At 40.4% G+C, this 18,588-nt stretch overlaps 1 protein-coding gene across 4 annotated transcripts; it reads left to right on the top strand.

The window, feature by feature from the left end:
- The first annotated feature begins 4,969 nt into the window (after window positions 1–4,969).
- LOC116254279 (BEL1-like homeodomain protein 6) lies at window positions 4,970–13,269 on the top strand. Of its 4 annotated transcripts, none has more exons than XM_050077917.1 (6): window positions 4,970–5,310; window positions 5,875–5,939; window positions 6,106–7,598; window positions 10,728–11,110; window positions 11,946–12,006; window positions 12,322–13,269. In XM_050077917.1, exons 3-6 carry the CDS (start codon window positions 6,159–6,161, stop codon window positions 12,979–12,981), a joined length of 2,544 nt encoding a protein of 847 aa, XP_049933874.1. In that variant the 5' UTR covers window positions 4,970–5,310; window positions 5,875–5,939; window positions 6,106–6,158; the 3' UTR covers window positions 12,982–13,269. The 4 variants fall into 4 exon arrangements, with proteins under 4 accessions (XP_049933874.1, XP_031485415.1, XP_031485416.1 ...); XM_031629555.2 differs by having other exon boundaries at window positions 4,970–5,464; window positions 5,873–5,939; XM_031629556.2 differs by having other exon boundaries at window positions 4,970–5,464; window positions 5,759–5,939.
- Window positions 13,270–18,588: the final 5,319 nt, after the last annotated feature.

Genomic DNA, 18,588 nt, shown 5'->3' with positions numbered 1-18,588 from the left:
GCAGATCTGCAACAATGTACTGAAATTTTTGCTTCTATTCTCAGGTGGGTTTTGAATAATTTGAATGATAAATGATTCATGGTCCGTGATCTGCTTGTACATTATAACATTAATATGAGCATGACGTTAGCCGAAGGTTAAGCGGCGTGACATAGTGCCGGCATATTTCTGGCTGTTTGATTATAATATATATGCTATTGGATCATAGTCAATACTCTAAGAAATCTAATCAAAATTTTTTATGTAATTCTTCGCATATTCAGAGGTGACATGTTGTCAAATCCTGTCGAAAGACAGCCTGAATTTCACTTGAGCTTCGCAAACAGAAAGAGAGAGAGGGGGGGGTTGTCTTGAGATCAGCAAGGGAGAAGAAAGAGAAAAACATTCTCCATGAGGAAAGAGATAAAAATTTCCCACCCATTTCATGCCCATTCAAGTGTCCTATCGGAGAGGAAGTTCTGCATTGCTAGAGTCTAAGTGATAAAGAAACTTTTTTTATTTTTTAAGGATGGGCCTAAGTTCTAGGCCTATGATTCCTACATTATTTATTTAATATGAACATCTGAAATTTTTTTAATTGAGAATGGCGATCAACTCATATTCACATAGCTGTTTTTATATATTGTTCTATCTTTTGTTGGGTGTGCATGATTAATATTATTTTATGTTACCGTTCATCAATGAATCGGCCGAACTCCTGACCCTTTCTTTTATCGGCTATCATGTTCATGGTTTTGCAAATAGACCAATTTTAACAAAAAACTTTTAAAACCAGATAATAGGAATCAGATCTTAACGTCATCAATCTCGAAATCTGAAGTTTAAACCGAAAACGCATGAAGATGCAGATGATTCAATGCAAGAGCCGTAGACTTTAAGAAATATTTATTATTTTTCAATTAATCGACTTAAGTTAACCGTTAAATTTGCAGTTTCGGGTCCGTAGTTCCGTGGGTGGCAAAGCCGTTGAAGAAACCGATCACGATGGGCGCTCACGTAATTTCGACACCATCGGACAAACGACGTCATTCTCGTCCAACAAACCCGAAATTGTGGAAACCCTGACCCCCGAAGAAACCCAACCACTCCATCGCACCTGCTGACCCCGTCCTGGAGGCCGCGTAACTGGCACGTGCCCGTGACGTAAGCCTTGGCAGGCGGGTCCCGTCCGTACTGTTCACCGGTTCCAGCCCGACGACCTCGCTGCCGTCCCCCACTAACCGCGGTTACTTGCATGGCCGCAACCCGTGGGAGAGAGTCGAGACTCGAGAGGGGTTTGCTCCGGATTTACTGACGCGGGAATAATTCGCCTTCCCAACACAATTCCGCATTTACCCCTAGGGCATCGTTGCCACCCCACCCAAAAGTACTAGGGGCCAAATCGTCAATTTGGGAACCCCAATTACGGAGCAGATCCTGTTCAGGATCCTCCTCTCATTTAATTGGAGCGTAGAACCGGAGTTGCTTTTCAAAGTCCAAAAATAAATATTTTAAGTAATTAAAATAAGTTTGTAAACAAAGATTTATTATTTTAAAAAATGGATAAAAATTAATTCCGAGATAGGACGTCGAGCCCGGGCGCCACCGCAAGCAAAAGATCCGGCGGTGGCGTAACAGGGCGGCTGACGTCAGCGGGAGTCGCGGGGAAGAGCCCCTGCCTCCCACTGGACGTACGGCCCTGATTGTCAGATGCAACCACGTGTACGCAGGAGATGACGTCGATTGTGTTCACTTAGGCGGTGGGTCTCACTTTGGGCCCCACGCTTTCGTGCCCTCGGGACCGTCGCTCTTCTATCCGATCCCCTTGTGAAATGGAATGACCGAAATGCCCCTACACTGAACTGAGGCCGTTCCGCCTACGTTTTGACCTACGCTTTTTAATCATATTAAATAGTGCCAGGAGGACTAAGGTTAACGTTCACCAACAATGAGTCAAAGTCAGTATATATATATATATATATATATAAATAAAGAGAAAAAGAAAGAGATAGTTGTCTTTTCAGTCTCACACAACACAATCTTTTGTTTTCGGATCGAATTGATACATATATGTGTGTTTAATAAAGAATGAATGGGTGAATAATGATTTTAACAATTCAAAATCATCCATTTAAATTGATGATTGAAAGAAAAATATATAAACCAATGCAAACATAATGAAAACTTTTTACCGTGATAGATTGGACGATCCCAATCGGATCACTCTAAAAAACCATAGTTACCATTTTATACATATGAAAATATGAAAAACTAAATGTTTTCAAAGATAAAAAGATTTTTTTATTGCTCGTAAAGAATGTCCACATTGAAAAAAAAAAAAACAAAAAAACATTTTAGAGGTTCGAAAGAGAGAGAAGGAGTCTAAGAAGTTTGGAGGCCGCGGGATTCGAACCTGGATTCCAGAGATTGTCGCTAATAAAGGTATCGCTGTTGGGGAGTGAAATCAAGAAACTTTAATCATTGATTACTGATGATGATGATGATTGAGCCAATGGAAAGCTCCGCAGATGTTGAGAACTTTCAACACCATTAATTAATCTCCTGCTTAAACCTGAAGGACGGGGCGTAGGGGTACTTTCGTCCAACCCGAAAGTCCGAATCTCCAAGCCATGAGATTTATGGCCAGCGAATACGGACGCAAAATGTAATAATTAGATCTTGAATTTGACCAGAAATTGGAAAAATCTTTTTATTGATTTTCCCTTTTTTTTTTTTTCCCATCCACCAATTATTCTTGCGACTATGCACTGACGTCAATGATCAGAAGCCCGACCAAGTAGAGCCGCGTAGAGGATACTATCGTAATTTCACCGCGCATCATGTAGCCCCGGAAAGTTCATGCCACTTAGGCGTGTAATCTGACGAGATTTTGTGTTTAAAGTCCAAATTTTACCTTGGAATTCAGAAAGGCGCCGGTGAGTTAACAAATTTTCATGGCTTATTGGCGCCTGGAGATATTGTGAGGAGATGATTCTGGCGGAGCCAATATTTTTTTTTATGGGATACTCAAATTATTGTTTTTGAATGGTCATAACATATATAAATAAATAAATAATTGTAAAAAATTATATATATAAATAAATAAATAATTTGTTGCTAGTGTGGGCAACTGCCCATGCCTGTCTATATGTAGGTTCGCCATTGTCTACATGTAAGTAGAGTTGTACTCCTATATCATAAAAAAGATGGGGCCTACATGGTAGAAGTGCCCAAAATTCTAGTCATTTCATACCTACTTCGTTTTTAATTTTCCTAACGTCGGGAAAACCTTCTTGCTCCCCTTGATTTCTGAAATTTATTGCTATTATATTCACAAGTTTCAATTTTCAAGGACATTTCATTTCTAAACATTTTATGAGGGACTGGCTTTCACATTACCTGAATTCCACATTCTTACCAAAATAATATATATTTTTTAAATGTTCATTTCATTTAAATTCCATTTTTTACTTTTATAGGAGGGTCCTTGTGATTTATTGTAAAGAATATTTTTGTCATTTTAGCACAAGGCCAACATATAGCTATAGATGAGGCCATTGTCCGGGCTAAAGGGCACCATTTGGCCCTTCCACGACATGATCCCCTGGAGGAGGAACTAAACATAGGAGCCTATGTTAGCACCTAAACGCGACATTGTTATTAATAAGATCAGGAGAGAAGTTAGGGGTCGTATAGGGAACTTTGGCCCCCATATCCTAAAAAAGAAATTACATGTAAATTTTTAAAAAATTCATTTATCTTACATAAAAAAATTTAAAAAATTATATTTTGACTCTTGTCTATAAATTGGTTACTCAGAACAAATTCATAGCTCCACTCGTGAAGAGGATTGTTTTAGGTTGGCCAACAAATGGTTAAGTTTTGGGTTGAGTGCTCATCTTCTATAGCACTAAAGGATTTACTCTTAAACAGCCATGAAAAGAACTCACATGATTGGTTTGTTTTATTTGGTAAGAAAAATGATTAAGTTTGATTCCACATTGACACACAGTTGAAGTTGGATGTCCATTTTGACAGATGCACATCAAAGTACAATCAATCATATGCAAATTGTGTTTTACCTTGCAAGCAAAAAGTGAAAAAAAAAGCCATTTCAATTATTTCAAGGTTTTTGTTGTGACAGAAATAACATAGCTGGTCGGCCTGAGTGTCACACGGATGACGCATTGCACATTATTCGAATTGAATGGTATATGATAAGAACACCTAAGTCGAGAAGTTGTCGAGACTTATGATGAAAGAATACCATCAATAATTTCAACATTGTTAGGCTGTTATCTAACTCAATGAATCTATATAATATGAGGTCTCTTCCAAGGCATCCTAATCTATAATGAGAGTACGTAGGTGTGCTGCATTGGTTGAGAAGTTTGTGAATAAGTGCTTACTGTTTGATGTATTTGTTAAATAACTTGCTTTACATATAAAAGATTACAAATATACCAAGAATATAGTTCCGAAACACGTATTAAAATATAGTTGCGATGACAAATTTTACTCTTAACATTAAAAATTCGCGCCATTTTTTGAAAATCGATTTCTCTGCATCCTCGTATGTAATCCCAATCTCTACAACATACGTTACAACCGCAACAACCATATATTGATGAGAAAAAAAAAAACAGGATGTAAGTTATGATAACCTTGTATTTAAGGGCATCCATTTTTATATTGGAAGTAAAATTATATTTTAATGTTTTCAATCATAAAGCATGTAGATGTGAATTACTTTGTAAATAGTCAGACATTAAGTGACCTTTGTAAATATACCAAAAGTTGGATGGTCATTCGTAAATAAAAAAGAAAGCAGCCAACGCCAAATTTTGGAAAAAAAACGGCGGTTTCCTGAATTAGAACATGAGAAATTGGCCGCTAAATGAAAACTGGCGATAAATTACGTGTTAGAAAAAAGCATTTGGACGGCAGAGTCTAGAGAGAGAGAGAGAGAGAGAGAAGAGAGAGAAACTGAGATTTGTAAGAGGGGGGAGGCAAAGGGGTTGCAGTTGGGGGGTGTTTGGAATTTGGATCTCCTTTGCCTTCTTTTCTTTCATGAGCAAAAAGCAAATGGAGATGAGAAAGTGGGGAGTGAAGATTGCTGTGTTTGGAGCGAGGGGTCGATCTATCAGTAAATATGATAATATATATTTATCATTTACTGGTAAGTAAAATGGTAGATTATTTATGCTTCGTTGGAGACGGTGACCGGTGAAAGCCGGTTTTCAGGGAGGGTCGCATAAATCAAGGCGGTGGCGTCTATGGAGGGTGTGCTTCTGTTGCTTCTGACACTGCAAGTGCCAGTGTGATAATGATAAGCTTTTCTTACTTCTCTCTTCTCTACTGTTGCCATCCTGTTGTTTCCCCCCCTCCGACCCTCTTCACTCCACCGTTCCTCTCACTTTTCCTTCTTTTTTCTCGCGGAAGGGAAGGTGGTAAAAACTTGAAGTGTTTGATTCTCAAATGATAGGTATCTTAACCTCTGATACGTTTCTGTCATGTGCCTGTGTAGATTTTGTGTGGTTTCCTTTGAGGGAAGGAGATTTGGTGATGTGTGTTGGTTGGTAGGGTAATTTTCATGCTGTTGTGATCTTATGGTATTTTTTTCTTTAAATTTTCTTTTGAAATATCTGAAGAAGTTTCACTTTTTTCCTTTCTGTTCTGTTTCTTAGATTGCGTTGTGGACTTACCTTGCAGTGTTTATAAACGTTTTTGAACCATGCGTGGTCTTCTCTCTCACTCTCTTGTTGCTGATTGCGTTCAGGAATTTCTCTTGCTTTTTCTTCTTCTTCTCTCTCTCTCTCCTTCTCTTTTCCTGCTGGGCGTGGCATCAAATCAAGGCCGTCTAAATATCGTTATTTCATGGTCGTCCCTGCAGATTGACGTTGATTTCGTGATCTTCTTGTTTCTTATGCTTTTCCTGCTCTGGGTGGATGGCCTTACAGGTTGGTAGCTCTCTCTCTTTCTCTCTCTCTCTTTGTCTCTTTAATGGTGTGGGGCTTGTACATCACTCAATGAACAGTGCAACTTTGTTTTCTTTTGCCACAAAATACTATTATTGTCTTCGTTTGATTGAATTGTGAGGAAGAGTGTGTGTTTGTGGAGTCACAGGCTTGGAGAACAAGATGGTCCTAGAGTGAGCTTTGACTCCAAGAAGGGAACCCATGTCTGAGAGTTTTGAGCTCATGCATCCTTTCCACCACAGAATAAACCAGCTCGGTTCCTCTCAGCAGCCTCATGTTGCTCAACAGATCAGAAGGGACAAGCTCAGGATAGCTCAGCACATCTCCGGCTCTTCTTCTTCTTCTCCCTCTGCTGGGATCCCCAACTTTGTTCTTCAATCTCAAGAAGTTGAGGAATCGAGGAACAGTGGGCTATCGAGAAGTGAGTTCTCCGGGTTACCCGGAATTGGAGGATTAATGCCTCTCCATGATCCCAATGGAATGATCTCATCCGAGATGATTAACTTCCAAGCCTCCGCAGATTACCCACCTGTCAAGGACAGCATTATTCAGAGCGACAGTGGATGGAAGGGCCTGAATTCTCAGACCAACACTGACTACATCGTCAATTGCTTGCAGAATCAAGGCACCCAGAACCCAGTTGTGGGCTCTATGGTTTTGGGCTCTGTAGGGGGTGGGTTTCCCATGTACAACCCAGATGCTCAGTCTTCTCTTTCTGTTGTCAATGAAGGTGAAGGTGACGGGCACAGCAAGAGTTTCACAGAACTGCCTCTGGGCTTTCTGCAGCAGCACCCAGTTCACCAACCTCAGTTACTTTCACAGATTCCACAAGAGATCAGGATTAGGGAGCACAGCCAGGGGCTTCTTGTGCCTAGCTTTGGGAATTTGCAGAGTGGCCAGTCTGATTTTCATGAGTTGAATCACAGGCATGGGGATTTGAGAGCTCAGCAGTGGGGTGAAGGTTGTTTTGTTGGTGGCGATGATGCCAACCATGGAGCCTTCAAGACGGATTCAACAGGACAAGGCTTGTCTTTATCTCTATCTTTCCACAATCCGCCGGAATTGCACTTGCAGCAGTATGAAGCCAGATTTGACCATCAGAATTTGGCTCCAACCGCTGCTTCTGTCTACAGCATCAACCGGCATGAGAAGCAGAAGCAAGACTGTGTGGGGAGTTTTGGGGACTACTGTTCATTTCAGAAAGACAGCGCTGGCTTGATCTACGGCCCGTCCGTGTCCGGGATTCAGAAGAATCCGGTGCCGCTCGGTCCGTTCACTGGCTACGCTAGCGTGCTGAAGAACTCCAAGTTCTTGAAGCCCGCACAGCAGCTGCTCGATGAGTTCTGCAACGTGGGTAAGGTTAAGGTGGCTTTGGGCGGCGTTGGTGACGGCGGTGCCGGAAGCCTTCAGTCTTCCAAGGGTCAGCAAGTTGAGGTTGACGGAAGCTGTGGGGGCTCCGGTGTGTCTTGTGATGTCTCCGCAGCTGGGGTGCTGAATCCCCCCTGCATCTCGTCAACTTCATCTGTTTATCCTTCTGCTGCTTGCCGTGCGGAACCCAGGAACGAAAATCCGATTTCTTCTGTTGCCGATCGGAATGAGCACCGGAAAAAGAAGACCAGGCTTGTTTCCATGCTTGATGAGGCAAGTCGTTTCCCTTGTTCTTGTTCTGTGAAACAAGCTTCTTTTCTCATATTAAGTGCCTTTTTTTTTCGTTTTCTGCTGAAAGTTATTGGCGAAAGTTGCTACAATTTAGTTTCTGTCTGTTCCTTTTTAGTTCAACGTGAGGTTCCAGATTTATATATAAATTATTCCTTTGTGATAGTCGAAATGTTCGATTGAAGCCATATGCGTCTGAGTGGTGTTGGTGCGTTTCTCTTTGCTCAGGATTTCTGACCAAAATCTTCTGTTCGTTTTTGAGTAGTCCCTCCTATTTGCTTTTTCCTACTTTTTTGTTTGTTTTCATGGTTTAGTATCATTATCATACCTGTAGATTTCATATTGAGTATCTGTAACGTCCTCTCTGTAGAGCTTCCTGTCCCTTGGATCTCGCATATATATTGTGAAGAAGCTTCAATGTTACTTAATATGGAAAAATCTTCAATATACTGCAACATTAATTAGTTCTCTTTCCCTTCTGAGGGTTTCTGGCCCCACTAACTGTTCCTGTTGAACTAGTGCTATGATGTGTTTCAAACTCTTAAATTTTTTTGCTTTTATTGCATGTCAACTGAAAAAAAAAAAAATTTACTTTCTATGAATATGAAGTAGAAGGGCTTGATTTGACAATTAGACGGATCTCTCTCCCCTCTCTTTCTCCCCCCTCTCTCTGTCCGTCCACCCCCACCCAGTACTTGCTTATGTGTGTGTGTGTGATGCACTGCTTCCATGTGAGCAACAAATGTGCGGCCAGTGGCCCTCAGTCAGTATCAATGGGTTAAATTTTGCTTTAACTGCTTTGATTTCATGAATCATGTGCCACGATCATATAGGCCACTGGCCGGTTGAGCGGGAGGGAACCATACTGTTCGGGTGAGAGGCTGAAGCCCCCCTCCTTTGCCCTGTCTCCAGGGTCCACTGTCGACATGTGACCTTATCTTACTCCTGTTAAGAAAATGTGTTGAGTGCCTGCTTATCTCATGCCATATCGTTGTATTATTTTGCTTGTGTCATCAAACTTTATGCTTGTTGTGTCACTCCGTATTCTGTACATATTGATACTTGTGCTATTTGATTGCCGGTGATGTATGTTCTTGATAGCTATCTGATGGTTGAAGGAATATCTTTGCATATTTTTGCACATGGATTTTGTCATGTGCCTTAGTGTGTGTGAAGATTCTTTCATGTTCAGCTTTCTTTTGCAGCTGTCTTCAACAGTGTTCACTCCTTTTCTTGGTTGGGCCTATTTGAAAACTTGTTTTGAGGTTCATAATATGTACCATGTTTTCGATGGGTGGATCAATTTAAACTTCCTTGTCATTGGTTGATGGGTTAATTCGGAAGGGAATACTTCAAGCCCAATGAATAGTGAATAATGAGAATCACATAATTAATCGGTATTGATGTCTTATCTGGCATGCATGCATAGATTCTAAGTCTCTAGTCTGTTACTGTGTTAAGGGATACCACATAGGAAGATAATCTTTCAATTGGAATTACATTGGGTTATGTCCTCTGAAGTCAGAAAACTGTGACAATTATATCTTCTGATAGCAGAGCTTGGAAACCCCTCGATTTGCTTAACTCTTTCCTGTGTGCTGGTAGTGGCCTCCTCATGGTTTGCAGTGCACTCTGCCGTGGTGAATTCAAAAAGACATTGGGTACTTTGTCTCTAAGTGATCTATTAAGTTGGTAAATCCTGATTCCGTTGCCAATTAGGTCTCAGTTTGTAAATGCTATCGGGTGCATTTTTGATAATCTAATCTAGGAGAAGCTCATGTTACATGTGAAGTATTATTCATGGTAGACTCCTGCATGATGTTACATCTAGTGCCCATTCTCATAGCACGATGATAGTGTATAGACAGATCAGCAATCATTTTGGCAACTTAAACTTTAAGTTCAGATTTCTAGTCATTGGAATATGGCAGTATGCTTCTAGACAGAAGAGCAGATGCCAGAGGGGAGGATTCTTGGATTCATTTGTGGAGCCCCGTGAGGAGTGAAAGTTACAGTAACTTTAGCTGAACACTTAGTCTGCCATCTTTATGATCTTATTGTGCCGGTTGTTTCATTTTTCAATCTACTTTTGAGGGTTTCGAACTGTACAGTGCAGAGAATGCAGTTTCAGAAAAACTTGGTTTACCTCTGAGGTTGAAGTTCTTTCTAGTAAAGAAGCCATTAGAAAATGTAGGCTGGAAGTACCATCTTGAGATAGTAAAGAAACTAAATCTGATTATAATGGTAGCATTTCTTCTCTGTAATAATTCCATGGACTCTGGCATTGCAACTCGCTGTGCATGCAGTGGTACCACTTGTTTAACTTACATTCTCTGGGGATTCTTTATTTTATTTTACTGGTCAGGAACTGAGTGAAGCTTGTGGCATTGCATGTCTTAAATTAAGAGTACGAAACTAAACATTTTAACTTCGAGAATCAATTTCTCGGTGTTCTGCAAATATTTCCATATACAATCATACTTTTGACTTATTCTGGCTGGGTATCTTCTGTTTAATAACGTTGCTTGTAAAGATACTAATTACTCTTGGCAAAGCCCACATTAATACAGTAAATCGAGTTTAACACGTTCCCCAATCGAAACTCACTAGTTTCTGTAATTTGTGAATATTTCTTCTTATATATGGTTGGAACTGTACTACTAATGCTTCCACCATGTTTCCTGTTACTGTGTTTTTATATTGTCTCTCATCTGCCTGTTCACATTAGTCACCTGGCCTTTGGTTTCTTCTTGTTATTTAAAGTCTTTTCTTGTCTGCCTTTTGTGCTGTCTACCTTTCAAATCTATTACTGCTTTCTCCTCCTCTCAAGCATGATAGGCACAGAGAGGGTTAAGACAGTACAGTTATGTTATGTTTCTGTGTTCAACAAATTGCTTATCTAATGGCTCTTCCATAAATTATGGTTGTATCTGTAATTTGGGAATATATTCCAAGGCAATACTGGGGTTGTCCTTTCACACTTGATCAATGGTACTCTTTTGTAGTTTACCATTTACAACGTTGTGGTTGTTGCCATCGACCAACAAGAAGTTCTGTAGCCACGGCACAGTAAATGTGGGTGTTTGACCTCATCCTTGGTCTCTGTTCTCTCAGGTTTACAGGCGGTACAGGCACTACTACCGACAGCTTCAGATGGTAGTCACCTCCTTTGAATCCGTAGCCGGTCTGAGCAACGCTGCCCCCTACACCTCCATGGCCCTCAAGTCCATGTCTAAGCACTTCCGCTACCTGAAGAACGCCATCAACGACCAGCTCAAGTTCACATGCAAGCTCCTCGGCGAGGACTGCTTCTCCCCGGGCGCGGCTGTGAGGGACGAGATCTCGGGCCTGAGGCTGGAAGGCCAGCAGCGGGGTGGCGGTGAGGGGTCTAGTGTGGTTGAGCCTCATCCGCAGCACGTTTGGCGGCCGCAGCGGGGGCTGCCGGAGCGCGCCGTGACTGTTCTCCGGGCCTGGCTCTTCGAACACTTCTTGCATCCGTAAGCTTGCAATCTTGGTTTCTTTCTGTGTTGCGGGTGTAGTTGCAGTGTTATAGATCTTTTAGGGTACGCTTTGGTTTCACGTGAAACTTAGCTAAAAGTTTGAGATTCTGGCTATATATATATATATATATATATATAGTTTGGTTCACTCTCACGTGAAGCCTGAACGTACTCTTTGGTGGGGAGGGAGGTGTCATCTTCCTAGTGATGGAATCATGCTTCTGCCTTCTTTCTGCATTTGCTTCTCCTTCTCTTTCTTTTAGCCTTTGCCAACTTACAGTAGGGCCTCATCATAGCCTTGAGGCTTTCCCTCCTAGCTTCACGCCTTCTTGCTTTTGCTTCCCTGATATTGTATTCCTTTTTCTGCGGGCTACTGAGAGGATGAGCACTGTGCATTGATAAGATTGATCAGCTATACGTTCGCTGGTTCTCTCGCGCCTTAGTTTTTTCATCGTATTCGTTGAATGGAAGGTTGGTGGATTTTTTTTTTCATTGTTTTTGGAAGAATGATATTTGCGATTCCACTCTATTTCTATTTTGGTGTACGATAACAAATCCAGGTCGATTATTTTGTCCCTCTAACCGTGCTGTTGGTTTTGCTCGGAATCTGCTCGCTTTTTTTCTCCTTTTTGTGCAAAATCTAGGCCTTTGATACTTGAGATGCAATAAATTTCACTATTTTTCAAGAATCGAGGCCTTTATTTCACAAATCAGCAGTCATATATATAGATATACGCGTAGATATAATCTTTATATATATATATATATATATATATATATATGTATATGTGAATAATTTTTTTTGCAATTATGGTGAATGATATGGTTGCAGGTACCCTACCGATACGGATAAGCAAATATTAGCTAAACAAACGGGGCTTACCAGAAACCAGGTTGGTTAACTTATGCCATACTTGTGTTGTCATGATGCTTTTGTTATTATCGCATCATATTATATATGAGCCCTCTGATGATGATACGTGTCATGATGCTTTTGTTATTATTGCATCATATATATGAGTATGATGATGATACGTGTGTTATGAACACATCATACTATGTATTTCCCTTTGATGATGATATCGGTGTTCATATTTTTGCATCATATTGAATGACACCTATGATGTTACAAGATTATGTGTTTGGTTTAGTTACATCTCTGAGATGAATTGTTATCTATGGTGTTGAATGATGATGGTGGTGGGCAGGTCTCGAACTGGTTCATCAATGCCAGGGTGCGACTATGGAAGCCCTTGGTTGAGGAGATTCATTCGCTGGAGACACGCGATTCTTCATCGTCCGTGGATCTCAATTCGGTGAGGAAGCCAGATTCCATCCATGCTGGAGACGGGAGCAATGGTAGGAACCAGCAGGGTCAGCTAACCCTGGATGTGCACCCTAGTGCCAAGTCGCCATCGGAAAACTTTGCTTATGCCGATCAGGCCAATGGTTCGTCCAATCTACAGAGCCTCGTCCAGCCGATGAAACGTTCACGTGCCGATGGCTTGCCGATCATGGCCGGTGACTGTTCTGGCAGCGGCGGAGCCGTGGGGAACGTCGCCGATCCTTATCATTCCAACGAGCTCTTCTCCAATGTGACCCGCGTCAGGAGCGGGGCCGGTGGGGTTTCCTTGACGCTGGGGCTTCACCACAATGGGGTCTGTTTGCCGGCTCCCCACCATGATACCATGCACGGATTCACCATCGAGGATAATCACAGCAACAATCTCAGCGCTGGCAGTAACCCCAAGAGGCCGGATAACGGCGAGCGTGGAAGCAGTGCTTATACTATGAGCGGATTCGAAGACCAACGCGATCAGATCAGAAAAAATTTAAGTGGGCAGTTGTTGCATGATTTTGTGGGTTAATTACGCAGAAGATTTATCAGGGATGTGTAGATCGAGAAGAATGGCCTCTTGTGAAAGATTTGAAGCCGTTCTGTCGATGGGGTTCCAAACGGAAAAAAAAATGAAGAGATTCGTCGGGCGAAGCAAGTTTGCCTGAACCGAGGGAGCAGAAGCTGCGAGGAGATGAACGTACAGTATCGATATATATATATATCTCTCTCTCTCTCTTAGTTTGTATTCGTGAAAATTAGAAAATAACTTCTGTATACTATTTTAGTGATCAAAATTTAAGGAGGATTATATTTTAAATGTTGTGTTCTGTAGAATCGTCCGGTCTGTTTTGATTTTTCTAGTTTGATAGCTACATGAAGATAAACTCTCTCCGATCTTTATTTCTCTCTTCAAACCTATATATATATATATATAGATATATATATATATATGGAGGTAGATTGAGAGAGAGAGAGAAAGAGACTTCCATTAGGATTTGAACGACGTTGGAAAAAGAATGTTCCTCGCTGATAATCTCTGTCGGGTGTTGCAATGGAAATGCATGCTATGATCCATAATTTACATTATGTCTTGTTCCGTCATATCCTGTGAGGGTTTTTAGAGAGAGAGAGAGAGAGAGAGAGAGAGCCTCCCATTGATCCGTGCCTGTACTACGTGCGTCTTTATCATGCAAAGTAAATTTCCTTTCTGGTTATTCTATTCCATATCGACACGTTAGAAATTCTCGTTCTGCCTCTCTCTCTCTCTTTTCTATTGAGAACTGTATGTTCGGGGATCTCATCATTTCGAAATTCGAACTTTATGAGAGAGAAAGAGGGAGAGAGCGAGGCCAACAACATTCACAGATCACGTTGAAAGGCAAGCACATGCATAGAGGGTCGTAGCTGTCTATCCTTAACACTGTTCCACTGTTCATGGGCCATTAATGTCTCTCCCTCTCTCTTCTCTGATCAGTTCTGCTGAGAGTTGGAGGGATTTGACGTTTGTGGTGGTGCAGTTAATGAGATGGGTGGCGTCGCCATCGAGAGGGTGATGACCTGATTGTTCCCTTCTACAGTTCTCTCCATTATTATCGCACTAATCATCCCCACCTACCCTTTACACTCCATCTCTCTCCCGTCTCTTTATCTGACTCACGACAGTGTAAGTACAACGGGACAAAAACAAGAAGAACAATATGCATCTCTCTCTTATACCACATAACATTATTAAATTCGCTCTTCCATATTTTAATCTGCATATAAAAGAACAACTAAAGATCGTAATGATCAAATGTCGTCTTCGAAAACTCCACGTGCTTCCTGTCAGTCGCTGCAAGTTAATTAAAAACTAAAGCAGTGTCTTCGGATGGCTACGAGCTTCCATGATTCTGTTAATGTCGTCCATCCTCTTCTCTGCTGCATGGTGATTATCGCCTTCAGGGTCCAGTGAGCTTCTAATCAGGAAACGGACATGTGGCTGGGCAGCCTTTAAATCCCTTCATTAATCTTGCATTTTGGTTTTTAGTGTGGACCCGTTACATGGTGCAGCCAGAAAAAGCATTGGAGCTTCATCTCGCCTCCCTCCTAACTATTTTTTTTTTTTCACTCAATATAATTAATGAGCTAAACAACTTCTTATCAAATGAAGAAGTCACTTTGAACTCCTTTACTACGTATTTCACAAATATTTAAACTGGCTTACAACGGAAAAAACCTACACTTAAAACCATCAAGAAATGGCGTTAATATTGTTGACAAAACAGAAAAAATTCTCTATTTTAAATGTTCAAAGTTCGAACTTCAGACTATTGCTTAAAAAAAAAAAAAAAAAAAGAGATCGCCTTTGCTGTCTTTTCAAAAGCTAGCCTGCCCCTTCTGCAAAAAAGAAAGGATCCAATTCCAACGCCGTTTTGAACAAGCTTTTGCCCATAAAGCGTCGAAAGAAAAAGAGATACTAATACTTATAGATTGTGAGATACCAATCTTTTGGCACACTGGTTTGTCCAAAATCTTTCTTAGTTTGGCTTCATGGTTGCAGAACTTGTGCCACATTAGATCCTTCATCAGTTCCCACAATCTTTCTCTTTTTGGTGCCATGATTGGTAGATCGGATCTCAGATTTGGTTTCACAGTCTAGGGTTTCTTTCAATGGCCGCCTACTCGATGTGGGACAGACTCCTCACGTTATCCCTAACAGGGAAAGTCGACTTCTTGAATCAAACTCTGCACTAAAAAGCAACAAGAGCACAGAAACTACAGATAAGATCGTTCCAAAAGATTTCAAAAAATTAGTTCCATTAATATTAGAAAATACTATGATTTTGTTGCATCACAATCTAAATTGTAAACTACCCCAAGTCGAGTTAAAGTTTAAATTTTTCAAATTAATGTCATAGGAGATGCTTGGCAACAGGAATACTAACACTTAATCTGTGTTAAATGTTTGAATAAAATACTAAATTGCAATATTCTTTAGAGGTTGTTTGGTAGTTGGAGCACTATGTGAGTGTTGCATGAATCTATACTAAAGATTAGAGCAGAAGGAGCAGTAGAAATAGATGTTTATGAATTTCATGAAACATTTATAAAGTGTTTCACTGGCCAAACGACCCTTTAAAGGAATCGTTCGGTAGCAAAGACATTTTGGCAGTGTCCTATGAATCTACTTTGAAATTAGAACATATCAATAGAACACTATAATGAAAGTTCTGTGAATCTGACCTAATCTTTGGGGTAAATTTATGGGGCACGAACCCTTTAATTTGTTTTAATCTTTGAAACAAATTCAAAAAACATTGTTGCTATTGTCAAATGACTCTAGCTATTCCACCTTTTCTTTATCTTAATTAATCCTAGAATATGCCAAATTTTATAACATTTTTCGACCAATTAATGGGGGTCAATATCACCAATATTTACTCTTTTTTTTTTATTTGAATAAAATCAATGTTCTTCCACTAACATTTGAAAAAGTTGAAAGAACCATGTAGTATCCATGGAATGGCAATCACTGCTTGAGCAGCCAGGTCAACCAGTTTCAGTCAAAAATTTTCTTTACTGTTTCCATTTCCATCATTGTGATTACTTTTTCTAGCACCCTGCAGCCACATGTATGCAACTTCCAGTACCCACTGTCATGGCTGCCTTTCTGCCACTCAATGCGCTGTCATCACATCTCAGCTTGAAGGCATCAAGACATTCAGAAGAAACCAACCAGCAAAGTTTGGAATAATATTCTGCATGCATATCTCTCTTTATAGGAAGATTTGGTTTTACTTTATAAACCATCTCCAATGTTTCAAAGTACAGAAAAGATAGAGCACCATCATATCAAGGGTAAAGAATGTGTGTTCATTATATATATATATATATATATATATATATATATATATAGAGAGAGAGAGAGAGAGAGAGAGAGAGAGATCAGTCAAATGTGGATTCAATTTTGTGAGCTAAGAAAATTAAGACCGTTAATTTTTAGAACCTAATAAAACCATATTTACATATTTGTTTTGTAATTAACTCCCGGGTCAAGTTGGTCTTTGCCAATCGGTTTGAATCCGAAACTGGAACACGACCCAAATCCAAATGCGTGTGGCGAGGTTGTTAAGCTTCAGTCACGACTCGCCCGAGTTGACCCAGATCAAGCTTGAACCGAGTCGAAATGAAAATGGGCGGAGCAAATCCTGGACGAATCAATGTTTGTTTGGCCCGAGTCAAACCCGATTCGTCATCATTGACTCGGGCCAGTCTTAGACAGGAACTTATCCACATGGTAAACTAATCACTTTGAAAAAACAAAAGAGGAAGCCCACAAAACTTAAGGCACTCTAGATCGGCATTGAGACTAACAGCAGATGCCAACATTATTCTAAAAAAAAAACGATGATCCATATGATAAAATTCAGATTGTGAACTTCATATTCTTGAAATAAAGGCAAAATTTTGTCCCTGACAAGAAATTTCTCCCAAAAAACTCTATTGATATACAATGCCAAGTACACAAGGCCCCTTTGTACACCTTACCCATATCTAACTTTCTTTTGCACTTGCTGACCAAAGAAAAGTTAGCTGAAGGCAATAAGAGATGAGATACATATAGTCAAATCTTCCACCAAACTATCATGCATTCATTGCTTCAATATCTATGACAAAATGGTATTTTATTGGGAATAGTATTCCAAGTGAAACAACAGCATTGTCAATTTTCCATAAACCTACCAACCAATAGATTCAACATGCATGGGAAAATGTTGTCCCATGGCACAAAATATCTCAAGCTGGTTGGTGTGGCAGCTGGTTAGCTAGTTTTGCAATTGGCAGATGGGCAGTCATAATTATATTGTCATGAAAGTCAGCTCCTTGGGCAGGCAAACACCGCTCTAATTGAAAGCAGGTAAAATATTTTGTGAGGCCCATGGGTTCTCTTCCGGGTTGCAGGAAAACCACAGTCTAATTGTTTGAAAGCCGTTAAAATGTTTTGTTTAAGTCCCTGGATACTTTTTTGGGTGAGCAGGAAGCATATTTCATCCTACATATACTAAGAGTTAAAGCCCGACTTTTGGGTATTCCATTCATCTGGGTATTAGGTCTACTTTTTGGTATGTCAAAGTGACATATGTTATGCTTCAACTTATATACATGCGTTTCTTTTTACAACACAAGTAGTTGATGTCTCGAGAGTTTGAAATGGAAACTTGCTGCCTACCAACTTTCATCCTATCCGTTACACCTTTTACAACACAAGTAGTTGATGTCTCGAGAGTTTGAAATGGAAACTTGCTGCCTACCAACTTTCATCCTATCCGTTACACCTTTTACAACACAAGTAGTTGATGTCTCGAGAGTTTGAAATGGAAACTTGCTGCCTGCCAACCTTCATCCTATCCGTTACACCTTTTACAACACAAGTAGTTGATGTCTCGATAGTTTGAAATGGAAACTTGCTGCCTACCAACCTTCACCCTCTCCGTTACACCTTTTATAACACAAGTAGTTCTGAGGTCGATGCTGGTTATTTTATCAAAGATTCAAATCTTTTCTACAACCCAATTAGTCTGCCGTCCAGACTCGATCAACACAAGATTTCCTCTCAGAGTCTAAGGCTGCTTTCGATGTTGAGCTATGTCACCAGGGTGCGACAACCCTTGACGCACCCGCGTCGACGCGACGCGGGTGCTGGTGCGACTGCAACCCAGATTCGCACCCAACCCGCACCCTATTGATTTCAGTTTTTTTTTGTTTTTTTATCAAATTTGATATTATTAATATATTATAATAATAAATTAATAATAATAATAAATACCCTCATCGCAGCGCCGTAATTTTTTGAGATGTATCGCACCGGCACCCACACCCGCACCCTGCATTCTGGTGACATAGATGTCGAGCATAAAAAGTGGATGCTAAGGGAGTTCAAATTTGATACTGGCTGCCTAATAACCTCCACTCCATTCATTGCACCAACCTTCTCAGGGATGGACTGATTTTTGATATTGCTTTTTGTAGTTTTAATTCAACCAGTTCATATACCATAATATTAGGATCTAAATAACTAGAGATCAGGATCCATGCAACTGGATCCAGGTAGAATCATATCCCTGCACTAGATCCATGTAGGATCCGTTTTTGTTGC

This window comes from Nymphaea colorata, chromosome 5, assembly GCF_008831285.2.
Source record: "Nymphaea colorata isolate Beijing-Zhang1983 chromosome 5, ASM883128v2, whole genome shotgun sequence".
Classification (NCBI taxonomy): Eukaryota; Viridiplantae; Streptophyta; class Magnoliopsida; order Nymphaeales; family Nymphaeaceae; genus Nymphaea; species Nymphaea colorata.
Note: the sequence above shows the minus strand (reverse complement) of the source record. Positions and strands in the feature narration are given on the sequence as shown.